Consider the following 21164-nt stretch of genomic DNA (forward strand, 5'->3'; position numbering starts at 1 on the left):
CTATGCATTTGTCCCTGTCAAATAAACATTAAAATAAATACAAAATAAATAAAGAGGTGATGCCCTGAACAGACGTCGGTTTATTTGATCTTGACCGTCGACTGTGAATGACGTCTCTTCCCAAGACAAACACGCCCCATATCATAATCCCACCCTTGACCCTGATTGACAGGTTTCCGTGTAAGGCGTCAATGGAAATACTAAGGGAATTAGTATTCCATTTGAGTTTTGGCTGGCTACATACGCGACGCTGAGAAAGTGAAAAAGCAGACATGGTAATTGAAATTGCTATTTAAATATGACAGGGCCAAAACTCGTAAGATATGGGAAACACAGTTGCAAACGGACTTTGCTTTTCCATTTGAAATCTGGCAGTCACTGTGCGTTCAGCTAAACGAAAATGCAAACCGTAATGCGCGATTTGCAATTGCGTTTGGATTATGTCACATTTTATGCGTCCACAAATTGAAAACGCAATTGCAAATACAATTTGCAATTCCTTTTGAATAATGTCCGGAAAATCATTCCATACTAGACATCAAGTTGTTGTTATTTTAATCTGAAAGAAGAATTACAAGATGCACTTTTTTTCAGTAAGCTAGGCCTATGTGTTTTCAAGGCTTCAATGTTTTATTGAATGTTACCTCTGACTAAGAATGCATTACTTTGCACTTGTATAGTCTTTTATTTTGGAATTTTAAGAGCAATAAACATATATTGCAATGTTAAGGAATTCATGTTTTTTTCATGCAGATATGTAAATCAACATGTATAAATTGCTATTAGTCAATTAATGGGGAGATAATCGAAATCGAATCGGACTGGAAAAATGAATTGTTAGATTAATCGATGCATTGAAAAAATAATCGCTAGATTAATAGTTAAAAAAATAATCGTTTATCCCAGCCCTAGAAAACAGGTTTATCATAGAAGAGGAAGGCTGTTCAAGGCATTCTCTATATTAATTGCATTTTATTACATGCCAAAAACAGAATATGAGTGTTATGCAATTTACCCTCATTCAAGCTCATGTCAAAATAGGGTTTAATTTGATTTCACCTGTCTTCTCATAAACAAAAGGTGTTTGTTTGACATGATGTAAAGCAGAGGTATAATGATCTGTGTGTGCTGTAAGAGGAGAGGAATGACTTGCTCTGTGTGTGTTCGTTTCCTGCTGTATCTCTTGGCATAACGCCGTAACCTTCAGTTAGGTGCGTGTGCGTGCGTGCATATTCGCTCACACAGGGTATCCCACTATGGGGCATAACAACCTTTTAAAAAGTAGCGGAAGTGGACAAGAATTTGAGGAAGCTTCAAATGTTTAGAAATTAGCCATCTGAGGGGCCAGAAAGTGACATTCAGGTGACCCCACAGGATTTTAATGATTTTAATGAATAAAAAACAGGGCTCAAAATTAAGTACTGTCTAGGGCCAGTTGTCAAAATAAAAGCATGAGGGTTTAAAAGTTAAAGGTGCACGATTGAGATATTACTATTATATTATTATTATTATTATTATTATTATCATTTGTTTACAAATTATGGGCACAATGGGAGTGATTTGTATACTGGAACACATTTGATCTGAATATAATCTAAATAAGAAATATATAGAATGTTTTGAAATACTTGGCATTTTGAATGAGTTTGATCCATGCATTGAAAGATTGTTAATCTTATGCATTACACTATATTGGGCAGTGTGAGTTCAAATCTGGCTCGCATCATTTGCTTATCTGTTCCCCTGATCCTAACAATAAACCCTTAAGTGTTTGTCACATTCAGTATTTGTCAAAGTATCTTAAATTGTGTAGGTGTACCCTCTGTGGTCCTTGGTCTGGTTAAAATATCCAGATAGTGATTGGAAATGCACTGTTGTCCACAAAGGGGCGCAATTGGAAAACTATGAATGTGTCTCATTTACACTGCATGATGTTGTTCAGTTACTCAGTGCATGCAGTGGCTTTGATTTAATATTGCCATCAACTAATAGTACATTTATTTCACAGTGACTAGTTTTAGCCCCATATTTGAAGATTAGAGGCAACATATTTTTAGTTACACCAGTGGTTCTCTCCTGGTTTTGCTTCAGGACCCAGATTTGACATTAAACATCAAGTGGTGACCCAAGTAAAAAAAAAAAAGTAGCCTGTATTTTATGTAACTTAGATCGCATTTTTTATCTTTAATGTTATGTTATGGTTTCCAAGTATAAGGGCATGTATCAGGTAGTCTCGGTAGTGTCTATAGCTGCTTCAAATGGCCAAGAACCACTCATTTAGACAGGAAAAGCTATCTAACTGCCATGTAAAGCAACCATTCACAGTCGATTTTGTCATTAAGGAGTTTTTAGTGGTAGGGCAAATGATGGTGGATGGAGGATGGTGTATGTTTGTTTCAGAGTCAGACACACTAGAAATGTATCATTTTGTCAGCCTGCCTAAAGATTAACAGTTAGATGAATGAGGTCATAATAAATGATCTACATTAGCTTCACCCTGGGCTAATTCAGTGATTATTTCATCCTCAAAAGTGTTCGGCTTCCAGGCAGACTGATAAAATGTCCTGTCAGTCTACTCGTGGAAGTTCCATCAAACCATTTTCATTTTGGTTAATGCACGCCAACGGACTACACACTGTGGGTAGTCCGTTGGCGTGCATCGGGTGACATTGTTTTTGTTGTAAATGTTGAACCTATTTATTTATATGAGCCTGTTATATTTTTTTGTCCTGTTTATTTCGTAAAATCAAACATATTTCAAACAAAACTTATATTACACTGGAGGAAAACTTATTGCTATCACTAATTTGCTCAGAAGTCTTGGAGATCAAGAATTTAAATCCCTTTGCCTTTATATTTACAGTGCAATGCCATAAGCACAAGTTAGCCCATGGATGACTTCTCAGTTTAAAAAGGAGGTCTAATAGGCCTAGATTATACCTAACAGAATGTTTAATATGAAACCGTAACATTTTTGTCAAAATATCACATTTACTGTTACTACCGTAACATTGTGATACATTTGAGTAAGTGTGTTGATGTGTATTTTTAAAAACCTTTTTATTCTTGCCCATAGCACATTTTCCTCAGTGCTATTCATAATATCATGGCTGTGTAGCTGTTTGAAAGGGTTGACTTTCTCACACTGTGCTTTAAACTAGAAAATTCTCACGCAGTCGGTTCCATGATGGCTCACGCCACGCTCGTGCAAAAACCAGGCTTTAATCGCACCACTAAAATATCGTGCTGTGGATGAGAAGCATTTTTAGTGCATATAAAGCGCCAAATGCGAGATTAGCATTAAAGGTGTGGCTAACTTCACACAGCTAAATTATCACAAAGGCAAAATACAGTCATCTCAATGGTTGTCTCTTGGTCACTTCCTTTTGAAGGTCCTTTAGACCAATTGTCCTCCTTTTAAACAAGCCTTGTTTAAAAGAGACAGCCTTCATAGGATGAACGGAAATGGAATGTAACAATGACAGCATACCACTTTATCAAGCGCTTTGAGTGAGAAGGGAACAAATTCCCTTTAGAAGGGACTGTATGAGGTAACATTTTAGGAGAGTTTTAATGATGTAAAGAGAAAAGAAAATAGGTTTGCAGGTGTACTTTGTCTAATACTTTATTTTAATTATATATGAATATAATTATACATATTATATAATCTGCACCTGTCTACTGAGGTACTTCAACTTGGGAATTAACATTCCTTGCGTTTGAACATATTTACGGGCAAATTGGCGGAATATTTTTTTTACATTTCCATTGAAGAAAAGAATTGTGGGTTGTGAGTGCCCACAAAGGATACACCTCATGCATCCTCCAAATTCCCATGAAAGAAGATGCATTCGAAGTGTCCTACTCACTTTTCTGAAATGAGACAGCCTCTGACGTATGCGGCCTACAAATGCGACCTCCTGAGGACGCATTGTTCCAAACGAGACACAGCCAATCGCAACTGTGAATTTCACGTGATGGACTTCCGATGGTGAAGAATTCCCCCTCGCAGATTTCACATGGATTTCAAGTTTGGTGACATTCACCACGTTGTATAATAGGAAATTGCTTGGTTTGGCAGTGATCGCTGTGTGGCCGCGGTGCTTTGTACACAGCTGCGCTGAATAGGGCTGTCAACTGGGCAGAGAAACTAATTCAAAGTTTTACCTTAAATATTTTTTTTTATGAAAATTAAATTAGAATTTTAAAGTCAGCTGATTTTTAAATTGACGTTATTTCCTCTGTCCACAAGAGGGTGCATTGAATACATAATAAACCATACATCACCGAGTGTTTCCCCTATATGCATTTAGCAGCGACGCCGCTATTACATTTCACGAGGTTAATATTCTTGACGCAACGTAACGCTTACCAGCCCCAGTCAGCTGTGTGCTTTCTACACTGCGAAAGAGGCCCCACCACACACACAAATACACGCACATACTCAGTGACGTCTAGGGCTGTGCCGATACTATCATATATCGATATATCGCAGTAATTTTTCTCAAGATAATGTATCGATCCATATATCGGGATATTTTCAGTGCAGTCTGAGACGCTTCTACGAGGCACGAAAGAGAAAAAACTGATCCAGCAGGATCCATGATTTATCTCACAGATATGCTGGACCTCTCTCACGCAATCGACATTGCGACAAGATGTACTTTAACTTCAGACTTTCAGCTTTAATTTGAGGGTATTTACATCCAAATCAGGTGAACGGTGTAGGAATTACAACAGTTTGTATATGTGCCTCCCACTTTTTAAGGGACCAAAAGCAATGGGACAATTGGCTGCTCAGCTGTTCCATGGCCAGGTGTGTGTTACATATAATATTATTGGTAAATGCGCAGGTGCTACCAAAGCAGGTGTTGGTGCCACATTTTCAACAGTTCCTTTAAGGTCACAAATAAACCCTAATGTGGCCCAAGTGGTAGAGCAGGTGGTTATGGGGTGCCTGTGGCTCAGGTGTTAGAATGGGTTTTCCACTAATCGCAGGGTTGGTGGTTCGATTCCTGGCCCACACGACTCCACATGCCAAAGTGTCCTTGGGCAAGACACTGAACCCGAAGTTGCTCCCAATGGCAGGCTAGCGCCTTGCACGGCAGCTCTGCCATCATTGGTGTGTAAATGAGATGCAGTGTAAAGTGCTTTGAATACCGCTAAGGTTAAAAAGTCGCTATATAAGTGCAGACTTTTTACCATTTACCCAGGCTGAAACTGAGTTTGACACCTGTTTTAAGCTATGCTCCACTGACGTGCGTTAATATGGGTCTGGCGGGCGGGATCGTGGACACGTGTACAACAGCACCTCTGCTGAAAAATATCCAAGGGGAAACACTGCAACATGTTATATTATTGAAAAGAGTATTCCTGTCTGTTAAAAAAGCGCATGATGGAGGGGGGAAAACGCTTCAAAAGACAGCTCGCATGGCGTTACACTTGCACTGATGCCACAGTATACTACCCCAGTCTCAAGCTTCTTAATAACAGCGAAATAACACTTTATTTTTATTAATTATAGTTGTATGTAGAGTAGTAATATTCCCAGATAGCATTGGTATTCGGCTGAACTCCTTTCCTGACAAAGCGTTTAAAAAAACTCATTGCTTAATCTGAGAAACGATTGTAAAAGAGCAAGACACAACGGCCAAAGAACTCTACCTACTGCAAGGGGCTGTTCACACCGAACGCATTTGTTTCATTTTGTTTCTGTTTATTCAGCATCTTGTGCTGAAGCGCTGTTTTTTACATGCTTTGTCTAAATTAAAAGAATTTGTAAAAGCATATTGAGATATCCGCTTTCTCTTGAACTGTATGTTGTGCTGAGTCTTAATTTTAATGTGAGTGGTCATGATTTCCTTCATATATTTCAAAAATAACAATTCATGTCTTTAGGGTTAAATTTTTTTAATGAGGAAAAAAATTAAAGATACTGAAGTTATCCATCCAAGGGCATAAGTTTGTTTTTCTCCTGAAAATGTTGTCATCATAGTAAAAACATATCTGACAGTTGCAGGTATATAATGCTGCTTTTACCCCGCAAAGCCTAATGCATCCCATGTTTGACGCATCTGATTTTTTTTTTTTTCCCTGCGCGTTTTGCAAACTGACTGATTTTACATTAGAGAAGCCCTATTATGCTTTTGGGGATTTTACCTTTCCTTTATTGTGTAACATAGCTCTTTGTGCATGTTAAAGGTCTGCAAAGTTACAAAGTCCACACATAAGGGAGTTATTCTCCCCACAGACAACACTGCTCAAGAACTACAAGAAACGGCTAGATTGTAGTACAGCCATTTCTTCCATAAAATATCTACGTCACTATGTAACACATTTGTATAATGTCAAATTATACAAAAGGGCTAATTTGGCCCACCCTCAAACAAACATATTTTTATATGTTGAGTAGGCTTAGTGTTGTCGCCATGTAGAGAAGACACTGTTTTCTTCACTGCGAAAGCAAAATCTCTTTTTTTTTTTTTCTTCTGGACTTTCTGGACGAATTGAAGAATCAGTGGTTAAAATTTATTTTTACTACTATTGATCAGCAGTACAACCACAACCAGTGTCGGATTTTCAAGATGGTTACTCCTGAAAGATAGTGCAGTTCCCACTTTGTCATAAAAAAAAATATTGATTCCATCCACACAATACAATAAACGCAACATAAAATACGGAATCAGTTATATAAATTAAACCCCTCCCACACCCGACACAAACACGCATTTCAGTGGTCTCTTACAATTATAACAACAAAAATGATAGAAAAAAAAAAAAAAAATACAAAATATATACTTTCCAAAAACAAGAGTGAACATACACATCAAACTAAAAATAAAAAATCCCTCTCCACTTCCCATCCCCAAGAACCCTCCAAAAAAATCTAAATATCCACCCCTCTTCCTATTAAACATATCCCATTTTCCCAACCTTCTATGAATTGCCTCCTCGAATGCCGCAACCTCACCCATCTCCCTGCACCACTCCTGAAACGAGGGTGCCCCAGCCGTTTTCCACCCCCTGAGAATTATTTGCCTGGCCACCATAACTCTGGACAGGATCCAACCTCTCACATGGCTATCCCCAAAATTAATGACCTCCCCATCACCCAAAATGCAGAGTCTGGGGTAAAATGAAAATTCTGTGTCCAACACTTCACACATAATTGCTTGAATTTTCAACCAAAATTCCTGTATTTTAACACATCCCCAAAAAACATGGGCTGTGCCCAGTCTTCTGTTTGGCATCGCCAGCAGGTGTGTGTGTGTCTTTAAGACCCAGTCATTACAATCTAGAGGGGGTCCAATACAATCAATTTAAAATCTTAAATTGCATCAGACGCACCCTTGAATCTCTAGATGTAGACTTGGATGTTTTTTTAGAATCTTAGCCCACACCCCCTCCTCCAATACCAAGTTTAAAGCTCTCTCCCATATCCTCTTGAGAGAAGTTGAATCTCCATCCCCCAGACTCTGAATTTACAAGGAGTATTAAACTGATACCTCATGACCTTTTCCAAAAGCAGTAATCACCACTTCTGGAGTATCTGCCCTGTTGGGGGGGGTAGCATACTACTCCCAAAAATAGTATAGAGCTGATGTATGTACCTGAAGAACTGAGATCTAGGAATCCTGAAATGTTGGACCAAATTTTCAAACTATCTCAACCCACCACTCTCATATAGGTCACCGAGCATATTAACACCCCTCACAATCCACTGCGACCAGCAGAAAGGGGACTCGCCAATACGCGACATTGAGTTTAGCTATATGCTCATGGCAACATTTAAATAAATGTCTGAATTAAACACTCTGGACACTTTTTTCATAGTGCGTGCTGATGCGAGATAATGGGGTGCAACTTAACTTCTCCAGTTAGTTTAATAGAATCTTAAAAAGAAAGTCCCATTCAAACTCCTTTTTGGCATCAAGTGAGATTGCCGCGACCAGAGCCTGATCATTCGCCACTGACCACATGATTTTGATGAGATGCCTAATGTTACCAGAAGACCTACAGCCCCGAATAAACCCCACCTGATCTATATGAATAAGAGATGTCGTAACTTAATCGGTTAGACAGAATTGTTGACAATTTTTACATCTAACTGGATCAGGGAAATTTTATGGTAACTTTTACCCTCGATCGGATCTTTGTTCTTTTCCAAAAAAATATATAATTTTTTCCAATTTTTTTCGCCATCCACACTCAACTCACCATGCGCCCCACTGTGAGCAAACTACATTATAGCGACCACGTGGAGGTTACCCCATGTGACTCAAACGTCCCTAGCAACTGGGCCAATTTGGTTTGCATAGGAGACCTGGCTGGACTCACTCAGCATGCACTGGGATTCGAACTAGCGAACTCCAGGGGTGGTAGCCAGCGTCTTTTATACTACTGAGCTACCCAGGCCCCCTGGATCTTTGTCCTTTTTAAGAATTAGACTAATCTGGGCCTGTGTCATGGTCGGGGGAAGCTTTCCATTCTTTAATGATTCTGTATAAACTTCTAACAAAAGTGGAGCCATTTCTGTAGCATAAGATTTTAAAAATTCAGCGGCAAAGCCATCTGGCCCCGGAGCCTTGTCTGTAGGTAAGGCCTTAATTTCTTCACATATCTTCGTCTAATATCTTCGTCAGTAGATGAAGACGTGGAACTATAAAGATCAAGATTTAAAGGCATTATTAATATCAATAACCGAGCTATATCTCATATATATATATATATATGTATATATATATATATATATATATATAATGTATATGTATATATGTATATGTATATATGTATATATAAAGAGGGGGAAAATTGTTTTTGAGCATTGTCTCCTGATGCCTTTCTGGTCAACACCCCACAGTCAGTATCACAAACATGTTGGACAGCTGACGCAGAATTTCCCCGGCAGCACCATCCAAATCGAGTCCCCAGTTTGTGAGCCTGTCAGAGCTTTTATCTTGAACACATAAGTGTCTTTTAATATCTCCAGAGCCTGATGATTTTGACTTCTTTGCCATAATTAGCTCAAAGAGCAAATGTGTCACTGGGTGTATCAAATTCCACTGGATTATAACATGAAAATAATTTTTACAAAAAATAGCAAAGTGCACAGAGCTCGCAGTCTAAACGTCTGTTCCTCCCATGGCATCACGTGACCCCCCCAGTTCCCACTTTGTTGGGATTCAGGATCACAACCTGTAAGTATGCTTGATTATTTGTGGATTACTACTGAGAGTTCAAATGGGGAGTTTTGTGTTGTAGCTACGGTACCAGTGCACAGCTGTAGGCCTGTGCTAACCTGTTACCTAATGTTATTGTGTTAAAATAGTTTTGCTAATCAGCTGCGGGCCAAATTTTACCTACAATTGTGTAGAATTATGCAGATTGTTTGTCGTTCTTACTATTATGAATGGTGCTCAAGTGTGGAGTTTTATTTTTACAAACAGTAATTTTACTTCTGCAATCCAAGGTAGTGCTCGGCTAACTTACTCCAGAGTCTTATATAATTATATAATTAAAAGCTGTAATGTTACAGCCGCTGTACACGGTGGTCCACGGCTAACTTGCTCACTAACCGGGAATAAGCCTCTGCTCTCCATTCATATCTCAGGTGAAAAACTTTCAGCTACACCCATTCCAGCAAAAGATGATTAATTTAGATACACTACGTGTATTTTACTTCACAATAATCAGTGTACTTGTAAGAAAGCTACAAAATTAAAACTTACCATTGTGAAACGTCCTGCTCAAGTCGTGCTTGTCGATCAGCTTGTTCTTCCAAACTTTAATTCATTATCGGACTCAGGCTAGAGCTGGTACAGCAAAAACCAATGCCATAGTTACAATAATGTTGACAGTTGTTAAGGTAGCCTTAAACTCAGTTATGGTAAGGGGTGTTACATTTCCGACACACTCTATGCGGTTGACCAATCACAACAGACTAGGCCAGCTGACCAATCAGAGCAGCCTGGGCTTTTCAACATCATTGAAAAGCAAATGTCCCCCGCCATTACACGTGAAATTGTATTTTCCAAGAATAAAAGAATGAAAACTTGCAAGAGATTTACGAAATCCTGTAAAAGCACTCAGTCCAGGCAACCATTGCTATGAACATATGTTCAGATTTATGTAAAGCACACAAACTTCAACAGTTTTTCAACTGAAATAACAATAGAAAACTGAACAAAATCATCACCACACTTACTCATAAAAACCCAATGAACAGACATTAATGGAGATGAACGGCATTAAGAATCAACTTGAAGATATTACACACAAAAAGTAGAATTTCAAAAACAACACCTACTATCCACACATTTTGAACATGACGACCAATCAGGAAAATATTTGGCCAACCTGCTTAAACGCATTAAGGAAAGAACTTATACCAATTAAGAACTCTGAAAACAAGATTGTCCACACCTCACAAGAAATAAACTAAACCTTTCGGACATTTTATGAAAGTCTGTATAGCAAATAAAAAGACGACAATAATTAAGAAACTTACAAATTTTTAAACAACATTCCTACCAAAACTAAATTCAGCTCAGAAAGAAGACTTAGAAAAGCCACTATCAAACAACGAATATAGGCAAGCCCTCTTCTCTCTATCAGACAATAAAGCTCCAGGTCTAGAAGGTTACCCCCCAGGATTTTATTAACATTTTTGGTCAACTATTTCATCTCTGTTCTACTTCAACCTAATAAGGACCCGTCATTATGCACAAGTTATAGGCCGCAATCTCTTATTAACACAGACATAAAAATAATGGGATGTGGTGAACGACTAAATTCACAGTTTAAATGGAAATGTTGAAGTCTACTAGTCTAAAAACAGAAAACGGTAAAAAATCTAATGTGTTTATGCGTCCCATTTAAAATACTTAATCTATTCCAAAGGGGCATTTATCTGTGACGTGCTTGCATTATCACAATTGTACATTTAATATAGAACATGACACGCATTCACTGAATCAACGTTAGCGAATATTTAACAGGCACACTTATTGAAAACAATTAAATGAAAAGCGCAGAACTAATACAGCAACCCAGCCTGTTCTAAATATAATTCACTGCATAAGTTACTAGCGTAGTAAAATAGTCAGGACATTGTTGAAAATAATTAACAGGTAGACTAAGCCAAATCTACGAGAGAGAAATAAATTGTCATGTGCCATGACACAGAGATGGCCGTTGTGTTTAAACCAAGTAAAATAAAAATAAAAAATTGTGGTTTTGCAATAGCAGTACATATAGGTAATCACAAATAATAACAAAATTTGAAAATTAAAAATGGTTAAGCAAATAACTTTACAATTATCGGACCACTTGAGATGATCTGACCCAAGCACTTTCAATGTATTGACAAAAAGAATTGAGAGATTCTTCTAAAAATCTATTTGTGTTCTGCTGAAAAAGAAAGTCATACACATCTGGGATGACATAAGGGTGACTAAATGATGAGAGAATTTTCATTTTTGTTTGAAATATTCCTTTAAAGCTCGATGCTCGAAACAACTGCTCTACCGCCTCTATTGTGCGGGACGTTACATCTTTTTCATCTTTTCATTTCTGTAATCATATTGCCCTTTTTATTTTATTTTAAATCAGATTAATGTAGTGTTTACAGTGTCATAAATAAGAGATGTATTTTAAAAGTTGTCAATCACACACATATAAAATACCTATATTTTTTAGTGATGCACCGAAATGAAAATTCTGGGCCGAAACCGAAAATTCAGGATACACTTGGCCGAAAACTGAAAATGACTTTTATTTATTTTTTTAATACCTTTTTAAAATTACTTTTTTATATATATATATATATATATATATATATATATAATTGTATTAATATTATACTTTTTAATTAATTTCATGAATTTAATCTGAATCGAAAAATTACAAATCAATAAAATGATCACACTTTTATTGAAATTAACAAACCAAAATTGGACAGAAAATATATTATAACAATATTAAATATATTATTCTTTATTCAGTTCTTTAACAATCAAATTTAACAGATTTTTGTTTTTTTACCAATTATCCAATAAATGTAACGTTCTAGAAAACTCAGCAGTCAAGTAATGAATTTAGCAGCTCTAGGCTAGCATCTTGCAAATACAAAAAGTTTAAATATGCTACACAGTAATTTTAATGAAAACTACAGGCAAATATTTGAACAGTATTTCATAATATTTTTTGTATTTGAATACACAGAATGGCAGAGGGGCTCTATTATGTTTATGTAAACGTATTTATACTTTAATATAAAATTATTGTGCAAAACAGCAGTAATTGAACTAAAACCAAACTCGACTGTAAACGACAGATGTAGCCTCAAGTGAAGAACAAAGTTTAAACAAATTTTAATGTAATTGCTATGCACAGCAAATTAGACTGCTTTCTAATTAAGTAAAAGTGTCAGGTTTTTCTTCAAGAACAAAAGTTGCTCAGCTTTCTGAAACTCAAGAACATGAGATGCTGCACTGAATAGTCTCTCTCTCTGTGCTGGTGTTTGGGCAGATAAATACCTGCGTGCAATCCGCGCAAGCAATGGAAAGCGATCTTCGTTCATGCCCCAGTAGTCAAGAGGATTGTCGCGTTCGTTCCGCAACTGCTTTCGGGTCCTTGAATAACGTATAACGTGCAAGGAAGGGCACCCGGTGGACTTTCTGGTGCCCTCTTAGGGAGACTGCGTAGTAGTGCCCTGTGCAGACTGCGTAGTATGCGTATAGGGAGCATAGGTACTGCTTTGAAATTTTTCCACACCGCTGACTTCGGCCTTTGCTTGGCAGCGCCGTGATTATGATTAGATCGATCGAGAGTGAAACCTGAGCACTGAGGGGCAGGGAGGCATATGTATCGGCTCATGTTTTCAGCCTTTTTTCTCTTTCGGCCAAAACCAAAAAATTCAATTTTCAGCCGAAACTTTCCGGTGGCTGAAATTTCGGTGCATCCCTAATATTGTGATACATTTATAAAAAATTATGAATATCGGATCCGATTATCAGCTAGGCCGACCCCTGGTTTGAATTAGCCACTCATCTTGGGATCTTTAAGAAAGCTATACAGAGATACAGTTTTTCCAAACCAGAAACACTGGTTTGCTGGTTAAAAGCAAATTACAGTTATAATAGTACCACTTTTATTATTGCAGTATACCAGCTGCTTTCTCTCTCTCTCTCTCTCTCTCTCTCTCTGTCAACTGACTGAACACAAGGATTACGTATGTTGTGTATGCAGGGACCATGCAAATGACACTACACAGTGATGTCCCAATGTAGCTGATTTCAAAACAAGTTGTTTTTGCATGGTGGAAGCATTAAATGCTTTTTTTGGACTGAAGAGGAAGCTTCGGGTTCTAAAACTTAGTGTGTTTTTATAGTATAGTGACCTCTTATATGTAAAAATATCAGGAAAAATGTGATTCGTCATGTCATGACCCCTTTAATGCCTCGCCAAGACTGGGATTTTGACAAGTGTTAAAAATTTCTTGCCATACTGGCTAAAATGCAAACATGACGTTACAGTATCAGAAGCTATTTTTATCTACCGGCACCTGTTATAAGGGGGCGATATGGTGTCCTGTTCCTGCAAAACAATCAGGGCCCATCCCGTTAGACATCCCTGAACTAATCTGTCTTGGAAAAGAATGTCTTGATAGACTGGGCTCCTGCAGTTCTCCTGGCTTCCTACTCATTCTTTTCCACTTGTTTCTGGTTCCCAGAATGTTTTTTTTTTTTTAGCTTTGTGTCAGACTCGCAATGCAGAATTGCCATAGTTGAAAAACAAAATTGTTCTCAGAACAGCATCTATGTTCTGAACAATGATTGGTGGTGTTCACACTTTGGGGTGGGACTTTCCAGTTTGTTGGGTTGCTCAACTGTTTGTCATTCTGAGGTAGTTTATATTAAAGGGCACCTATTATGGCATTTAAAATGTTCCTAATATTGTTTTGGGAGTCCCCAACAACAGTTTTACATGCATGCAATGACAAAAAACACTTTTGTTGTCTTATAATATGCATTTATGTTTACCTGATTTGCTCACCGACTCCCATATGATTCGTTCAACGACTCATTTTTCCAAACCCCTCCTTTGCGTGACGCTAATCTGCGGTGATTGGTCAGATGACCCAGTCAGTTGTGATTGGTATACTCTGTGCAGAGATTGTTGGAAACGGAACGCCCATCACCGCTTTGTAGTAAAAAAAATCTAAATCAGAGAATGAATTTGAGTTGATATATGTTAGCGATCATAGCCCAAAGTTCGGTGGTAAACACCCAATCAGTTATTGTTTGCGTTAGCCCAACGCATAAAAATATTGGTAAAGCACTGCATTACTACAAGTTATTGCTCTATTCTTTATGACAACTCCAATAACATCGACAAACATTTAGCATATTTCCAAAAAATTGACATTGGAGACCTAGAAGCTGCGCTGAGCGTAACTTACACAACACACACAAATACTTATTAAGCATGCTAAAAAACACATAAAAGCAACAATTATTAATAATACTTACAGGTTGTGATTCGGAGGAGGAAGCTGATCCAAATAAACTTGGTACTGAACCTTCCTTCAGTATCAACCGACTCATGAATCCACACTTGAAAGCATTCATGTTCGTAAAGCAATCGTCATTAAAATGATGCGAACACAGCACAAGGTTCGGGCTATACTTGTGTGGTATAGTTGTAAATATAAACTCTAGCCACTGATTCTTCACATGCTCGTCCCTGGGCAGTGAAAAAAAAGGTCGCTTTTGATATGCACTTCAGAACACAGCGTCTTGTTGTTGACGTGATGTTTTAAAGTTTTCCCTGGTGGCTGCGCGCAATGAGTGGGCGCGGCCAATTTGATAACTTTTCGTCTTGACGTCACAACGAAAAGGAAAATGACTCATTGGAAAATTGATTAATTACATTGACTCAGAGTCGACTCCAGCTTTTGAGAGACTGTAACTTTTTTTACGGTGAACTTTCATATATAAAACTTTGCAGGATGTTTTTGTTCACTTAAATCTATGTTACACACTACATGAAAGGTAATTTTCAAAATTCCATAATAGGTGCCCTTTAAGCACGATTAAGCCTCCTGGACTAAACAATTTTTTAAGGAATGGGAGGAGAGATGGGTGATGCTGATTTGGAGACTTATTTCACCAATATTGCATGCTTTTGGGGTTTTCATTTAACACTTGGGCATAAAAACTGTATGTATATGATCATTTAGGCATAGTGTAGTGGCCTATAGCTAGTTTTTGTTCCTTTCCCCCCACTAGCAACAGCTTTGCACACTATTTTTCAAACTGCATTAAACTAGGGCTGTGTCGATACATTAAAATATCGATATAGAGTGGCAAGATAAAGTATGTAAACCCTTTGGAATAACCTGCATTTATCTACTTTGATCTTCATCTAAGTAACAATAATGAACACACGATCAGTTTTAACAAATAACACACAAATTATTGTATTGTTCTTGTATATATTGAATATTTAATTCAAACTTTTACAGCGTAAGCACTCTGACAGGCTGATGTGGACCATGCCTCACAAAAAAAGGATCTCAAAAGACCTACGATCAAGAATTGTTGCTTTGCATAAAGCTGGAAAGGGTTATAAAGTTATCTCGTTGTGCTAAGAGAACTTGCCAGCCGGTGCCAATAGCCTCGGACCTAGAGCTGCAAGACCAAAGTCGATCTTTGTTTCCACCATCAGGCCAATAGCCCTGAAGCAATAAAACCTGCTTTTAACACATGCACATTTCACCAGCAAGCCAGAATCTCAGGCTGAGTTATCATGTTATCTAGAATAGCGAGTTTTTATTGTTTGTAAACATTATCTAGATAAGTTAATGTTGCCAACTGTAACTGCCATGGTGTGCCGAGTTGTCTCCACTAACAGCGGGATAATATCACAAGACACTGTCCATGATCTCAAACCATAGAAATTTCTTCCTTTGGGCACTGCTTTGTCCATTGTGTGTTTTAACAGATTTCTACTGTACCCGCAATTTTGTTTTATTTTTTCCAAACCTGTTTGGCGAAACTCTGCCTCACTCGGCCACAGTTGGCCTTGTTTGGCCCAAGGGTCAATCGGCGTGCCAAAGTCCTTTGGCCATTGGCCCCGAGAAAGCCCCATAGTGGCATAATGAAGCCCCAGAAGTGACATGCAATTGGCCCTGGCATGAATTAGCACAGTCTCATTTGGCCCAATAGTGGAAACGAGGCTAATGAGGTCAAAAAGAACCCTAGAGTGACAGCTAAATACTTGAAGGAATCATTGGAACTGATTAACATCTCTGTTCATGTGCCTACATTACAGAAAAAAGAAAACAGGCATGGTGTTCATGGCTTGGCACAACAAAGGAAGCCACTGCTTTCCAACAAAAACATTGCTGCATGCCTGAAGTTTGCCAAAGACCACCTTGACACTCCACAACGTAACAGGGAAAATGTTTTGTGGACTTATGAAACCTGCTTGGATTGTTTGGGGAGAACATGCAGAATTATGTTTGGCATAAAAAAGCACCCTATACCAACACGAACACATCATCCTAACGGTATACGTTGGAGGGAGCATCATGATTTGGGGCTGCTTTAGGGCTAGGACTGCTTGTCATCATCAAGGGAAAAATTAATTCCCAAATTTATCATGATATCCTATAGGATAATGCCAGGGTGTCAGTGTGCCAACTGCAGCTCAGTAGAAGTTTGGTGATGCAGCAGCACAATGATAATGAAGTAAATCCACTACAGAATGGCTTCAAAAAAAGAAAATCCATCTTTTGGAGTAGCCCAGTCAGAGCCCAGACATTAACCCATTAGAGCTGTGGAATGACCTCAAGAGAGCCGTTCACACCAGACATCCTAAGAATATGGCAGAGCTGAAGCTGTTCTGTCAGGAAGAATTGACCAAAGTTCCTTCTGAACATTGTGCAGGTCTAATCCGCAGCTCCGGAAACACTTGGTTGAGGTTATTGCTGCCAAAGATGGACTTTTTCCACAAGCCCATAGCACCTCTCTCAGATGTTTTTGCGCTAGGGTTAAGGTTAAATATTGATTTTGCACTTAATAATGATCTTCATTTAAATGATCCTAATGTCAATTGTTAAAATCCTAAAGTAGCTTTTTTATTCTATGTGCAACCCTCAAAAATGTCTAATTATGTGACTTAAAATGTCTGTGATTGGCCAATAGCTGGTAATTTTTCAGATTTCATTCACCAGTGTTTGAGCACTGAGATCTTTTCAATGTGGAGAATAACTTTTACTTTGTGGAAAGTAAAAGTTTGGTTTGACTCATCCAGTGAGCGGTAGTTCTGCGGACAGAAACGCCTTGTTGATGAGAGAGGTCAACGGAGAATGGCCAGATGTTCAAGCTGACAGAAAGGCTGCGGTAACTCTGATAACGACTCTGTAGTGAGCAGAATAGCATCTCAAAATGCACAACGCTTCGAACCTTGAGGCGCATGGGCTACAGCAGCATTGTTTTGAGAGCAAAGGAAGTCCCTACCTAGTATTAGTATAGTGTTCCTAATAAAGTGCTCAGTGCGTGTGTGTATACGTGTGTGTATGTGTATATGCAATATAATATATGCATTTTCAGGACATCATATTTATTGAGTCATATTAAATGGAGTTTGTGAATTTTTAAATGTGACCAAAATGATGACTAACTAATGATAAAATAAAATTTGTTAAATTAATATTTCCATAATTTACCAAGTTAGAAGGTCCCCAGTATAACTAATAACAGCATTAGCTGAAAGAGAATCTCTTTCATACGTAAGCAAAATAGACATTGTAACTGAAATAAAGCTTTGTGAATCAGAATCGAATCATGATATTGTGATATGTCGTGATATATAGAATCGTGACATATGTATTGTGTATATTGTATATATATCAAATTGTTACGTTTATCACAAAACATATCTTCTTGTGAGGTGGGTGGCAATACCCAGCCCTAAATAAAACACATGGGAAATGTAAACACTGACTGAAACAATGCAAATTTACAATAATTGAATAATATAACAATCTTCCCTACGCTTTACGTTTATACAACAAGGATGGTTTTGCTGCTGTCCTGTGATGGTATTGTTTACAAAGAGTGCAAATGATTATTTTATTTTTAAAATCACAAAGATTTGATTTATAGGTAAATTAAAGAATGAAACTTGTTATTTAAAATTTGGAAATAAAACATATTTAATAAATCTCATATGCCAATGTAACTTTTACGCTTCATGTCAGATGGCCTGAATAGCCTAACTGTGCTGAAAAGCAGCTCATTATCGTCCGGTCAGGTAATGAAATTTGCTAATTATTAATTCCGTTCCACTGTAAATTCAAAGTGCCAGTGTACATTTTTAGTACTCTGTGTAAGGAGCTGAATGAAGACCCTGAATCATCTCCGACTCTTTTTGTACACTGACAGTGACAGCAGTCTTCATGATCCAGCTGGATTTGTAAATAGGGCAACATGCTCACTGATACCACAACACTCTGAGAAACTGTGAGGCCCATCCGTTACCTCACCAAACCAGCTTTCACTGTTACACACATACAGGTGCCAAGACCTGCAGAAGATAACACTGTTACTGATAAAAATGCATAGTCACTGTACTTTATTCAGCCAATCAGAAAGACTTTCTACCTGTAAAACTTATTGCATGTTCAGGTTTGCTAACATTGGATTAGTTTACTTGTCTTTGTAAAGTTAGGTATTGGAGCGAGGTTGTCATTAAGGTTAGCAAAATGCTGGACGTTAACAAAATATCAGAAATCTACTATAGCTCTTTTAAAATAGATTATTTGATTAATGATTTGTTATTTTTTTGTAGATCTGTGTATGATGATCAGCCTAACGCACATAAAAGGTTTATGGAGAAACTTGATGCCAGAATACGCAACCACGACAGAGAGATCGAGAAAATGTGCAACTTCCATCATCAGGGCTTCGTCGACGCTATCACAGAACTGCTGAAGGTCCGGGCAGATGCGAAGAAACTGATGGTAAGTGAAAATGACTGTCAAAATTTACTTTAACAAGGAGAGAACTGATTTTGTGTTTGTAATAAATTTGATTGCCCATTCAAAAAGTAATGTGACTGCATCAGGCACAGTTATGGTATCAGATGGGAGTACCATGGCACTTTGATATATTATACTATTGACCTGAATGATAATCATATTGATATACCATAATACTCAATGGTTCTTCAAAGAATACATGGTACTCCCATGTTACTTGTCCAAAAATAAATATGGTAATTCCATGGTGCTTTCTGATACGTGTTCTGTTCATTTTAAGTGTTTAGCCCAAACTCCGTGGTTGACAGAAGTCATGTATTTCAAACAAACTGAGTGTCATAGAGCAACAGTATTTACACTCTTTAGAAACTCAACCTACAAATTGTTGACTTTTTGTTGTCTCTGCATGTTAAACTTAGATAGGAGAAAGTATTTCAAGTTGAACACCATTGGAATTTTCTCAATCAGCCACTGTAGAACTATTTACATTCTTCTACAGTAGAGTTCAGAGCAGAATTTTTTTGTTGACTGGAAATTGTATCAAGAGAAGTTAAGCATCATTATCCTGAACAATATGGAACTGAATTTGCACAGTTATGCCGATATTGTGAATTTGTTGATTTCCTAACTGCCATGACAGTTTGGTCATTGTGAGTCCGTAGGTTTCAGCAGCCCTGGAATCACACGCCAATTCTCTTTAGCTCCCTTTCCACTTCTCATTCAAATATGATCACCAAACGGTGCAGGAGATGCTCACCAAACCTCGTAATTAGACCCACATTATATAAAGCTTATTCAGATAACAAGAGTGCAGATACGGCATCAATGAGTTCGCTGGGCCCTCTTTGTTCTTATAAATGACATTTTTAATAAACCCCAAAAGCAGGTTCCTTATTACGATGACCTAATGAGACCTAATATGTGGGAAATTCTGCGGTCGTGCAGTCCCTGCACCTGCACCACTATACTGGCGCAGTGGTGTGGAGGTCTCCACATTTGATGGTATTCAGCCACCCAGAGCCAAAAAAAAAAGATTGAGAGAGAGAGAGAAACAAATGTTTAATTACCAGAAAATGCTCTCCACATTTTTCCCAAGACAATGAATGGCACATAGAGCTCATTGAAGTTACCAAGAAGGGACCACTGGTCAATTGGGTCATTGATTTGAATTGTTTGACAGAGCCAGAGGCACAACCAAAGTTCAAAAATCCCAAGTAAATTTGAGAAGTTTGTCACAGAATCTGTTAGAAAGGGCTGTCAGAAGCGATTACCGGCCATAAAAGCTCCCGGCTGACCAAAAGTTCAAGTTCCTCTGCACATTTAATTTGAATTTGCATGGCTTTGTTCCTGACTCCTCATGAAGTATGATCTGATTACAAGGGTGAGCAGTTACAACAGGGAATTGTGGGCTTATTTGTCTAACAAAAGTGATATTATATTTTAAGGGCCAAGTGAGCGACACCAACAGAAGACTTCAAGACGCCGGACGGGAGGTATGGCACAGTCTGGCTTTGTTAGCATGTCTGTCGTTAGACCGGCTGAAGAAAAGAATGTTGATTGTTTGATAATAGCGTTGAGGGGACTGTCTCGTTAATTGAGAGGGCTTCACACTCTTTGACCTTCCCTTATGTAAGGTGACAGTCCAAACGGAAGAGGTCATCCGCTGCCGGGTTCAACAGAGTAACATGGCCACCACGGTGGAGAAATTACAGCTCTGCATCCCCGGTGAGATGCAACACAAAACACACTCATTAAAATCTTGTTTGGGTTCTGTTGTTTACGGTTTTATCAAGTATTGTAGTATGGCTTGGAACCACTCTCTTTCTCTTCATTTCCTAGTAATTTCATAAAAAGACTGTTAACAGCAATCAAGAAACTGTAAACTTTAAATTGTCCTAGGTGTCTTGCTACAATAATAAGTCTAGTTCCTCGTTTAACAATGCTGTGTGTGTTTTACTGTCTCTATTACTTAAAACTTGTTTAACACAACAACGTCTGGCTGTAGGACAAACAGAAATTGAATTAGATATTTTTTTGTCATTACAGTGGTTTACAAATCAAATGTATTGGATGATCCTGTAGATAAAGAGTTCGGTTGTGGTTCCAAAGTGGTTTC

The 21164-nt window shown here is 38.0% G+C and overlaps 1 protein-coding gene across 2 annotated transcripts in view; it reads left to right on the top strand.

Moving 5' to 3' along the window:
* The window catches only part of LOC127626603 (exocyst complex component 6-like), an 86081-nt gene that overhangs the window by 17026 nt on the left and 47891 nt on the right, over positions 1 to 21164 (top strand). For both annotated transcript variants that reach the window (XM_052102507.1, XM_052102508.1), the window contains exons 2-4: positions 18859 to 19030; positions 20494 to 20541; positions 20683 to 20773. In XM_052102507.1, the coding sequence (XP_051958467.1) occupies positions 18859 to 19030; positions 20494 to 20541; positions 20683 to 20773 (311 nt within the window). The remainder of the gene's footprint in view (positions 1 to 18858; positions 19031 to 20493; positions 20542 to 20682; positions 20774 to 21164) is intronic.

The sequence above is a fragment of the Xyrauchen texanus genome, chromosome 33, assembly GCF_025860055.1.
Source record: "Xyrauchen texanus isolate HMW12.3.18 chromosome 33, RBS_HiC_50CHRs, whole genome shotgun sequence".
Taxonomy (NCBI): Eukaryota; Metazoa; Chordata; class Actinopteri; order Cypriniformes; family Catostomidae; genus Xyrauchen; species Xyrauchen texanus.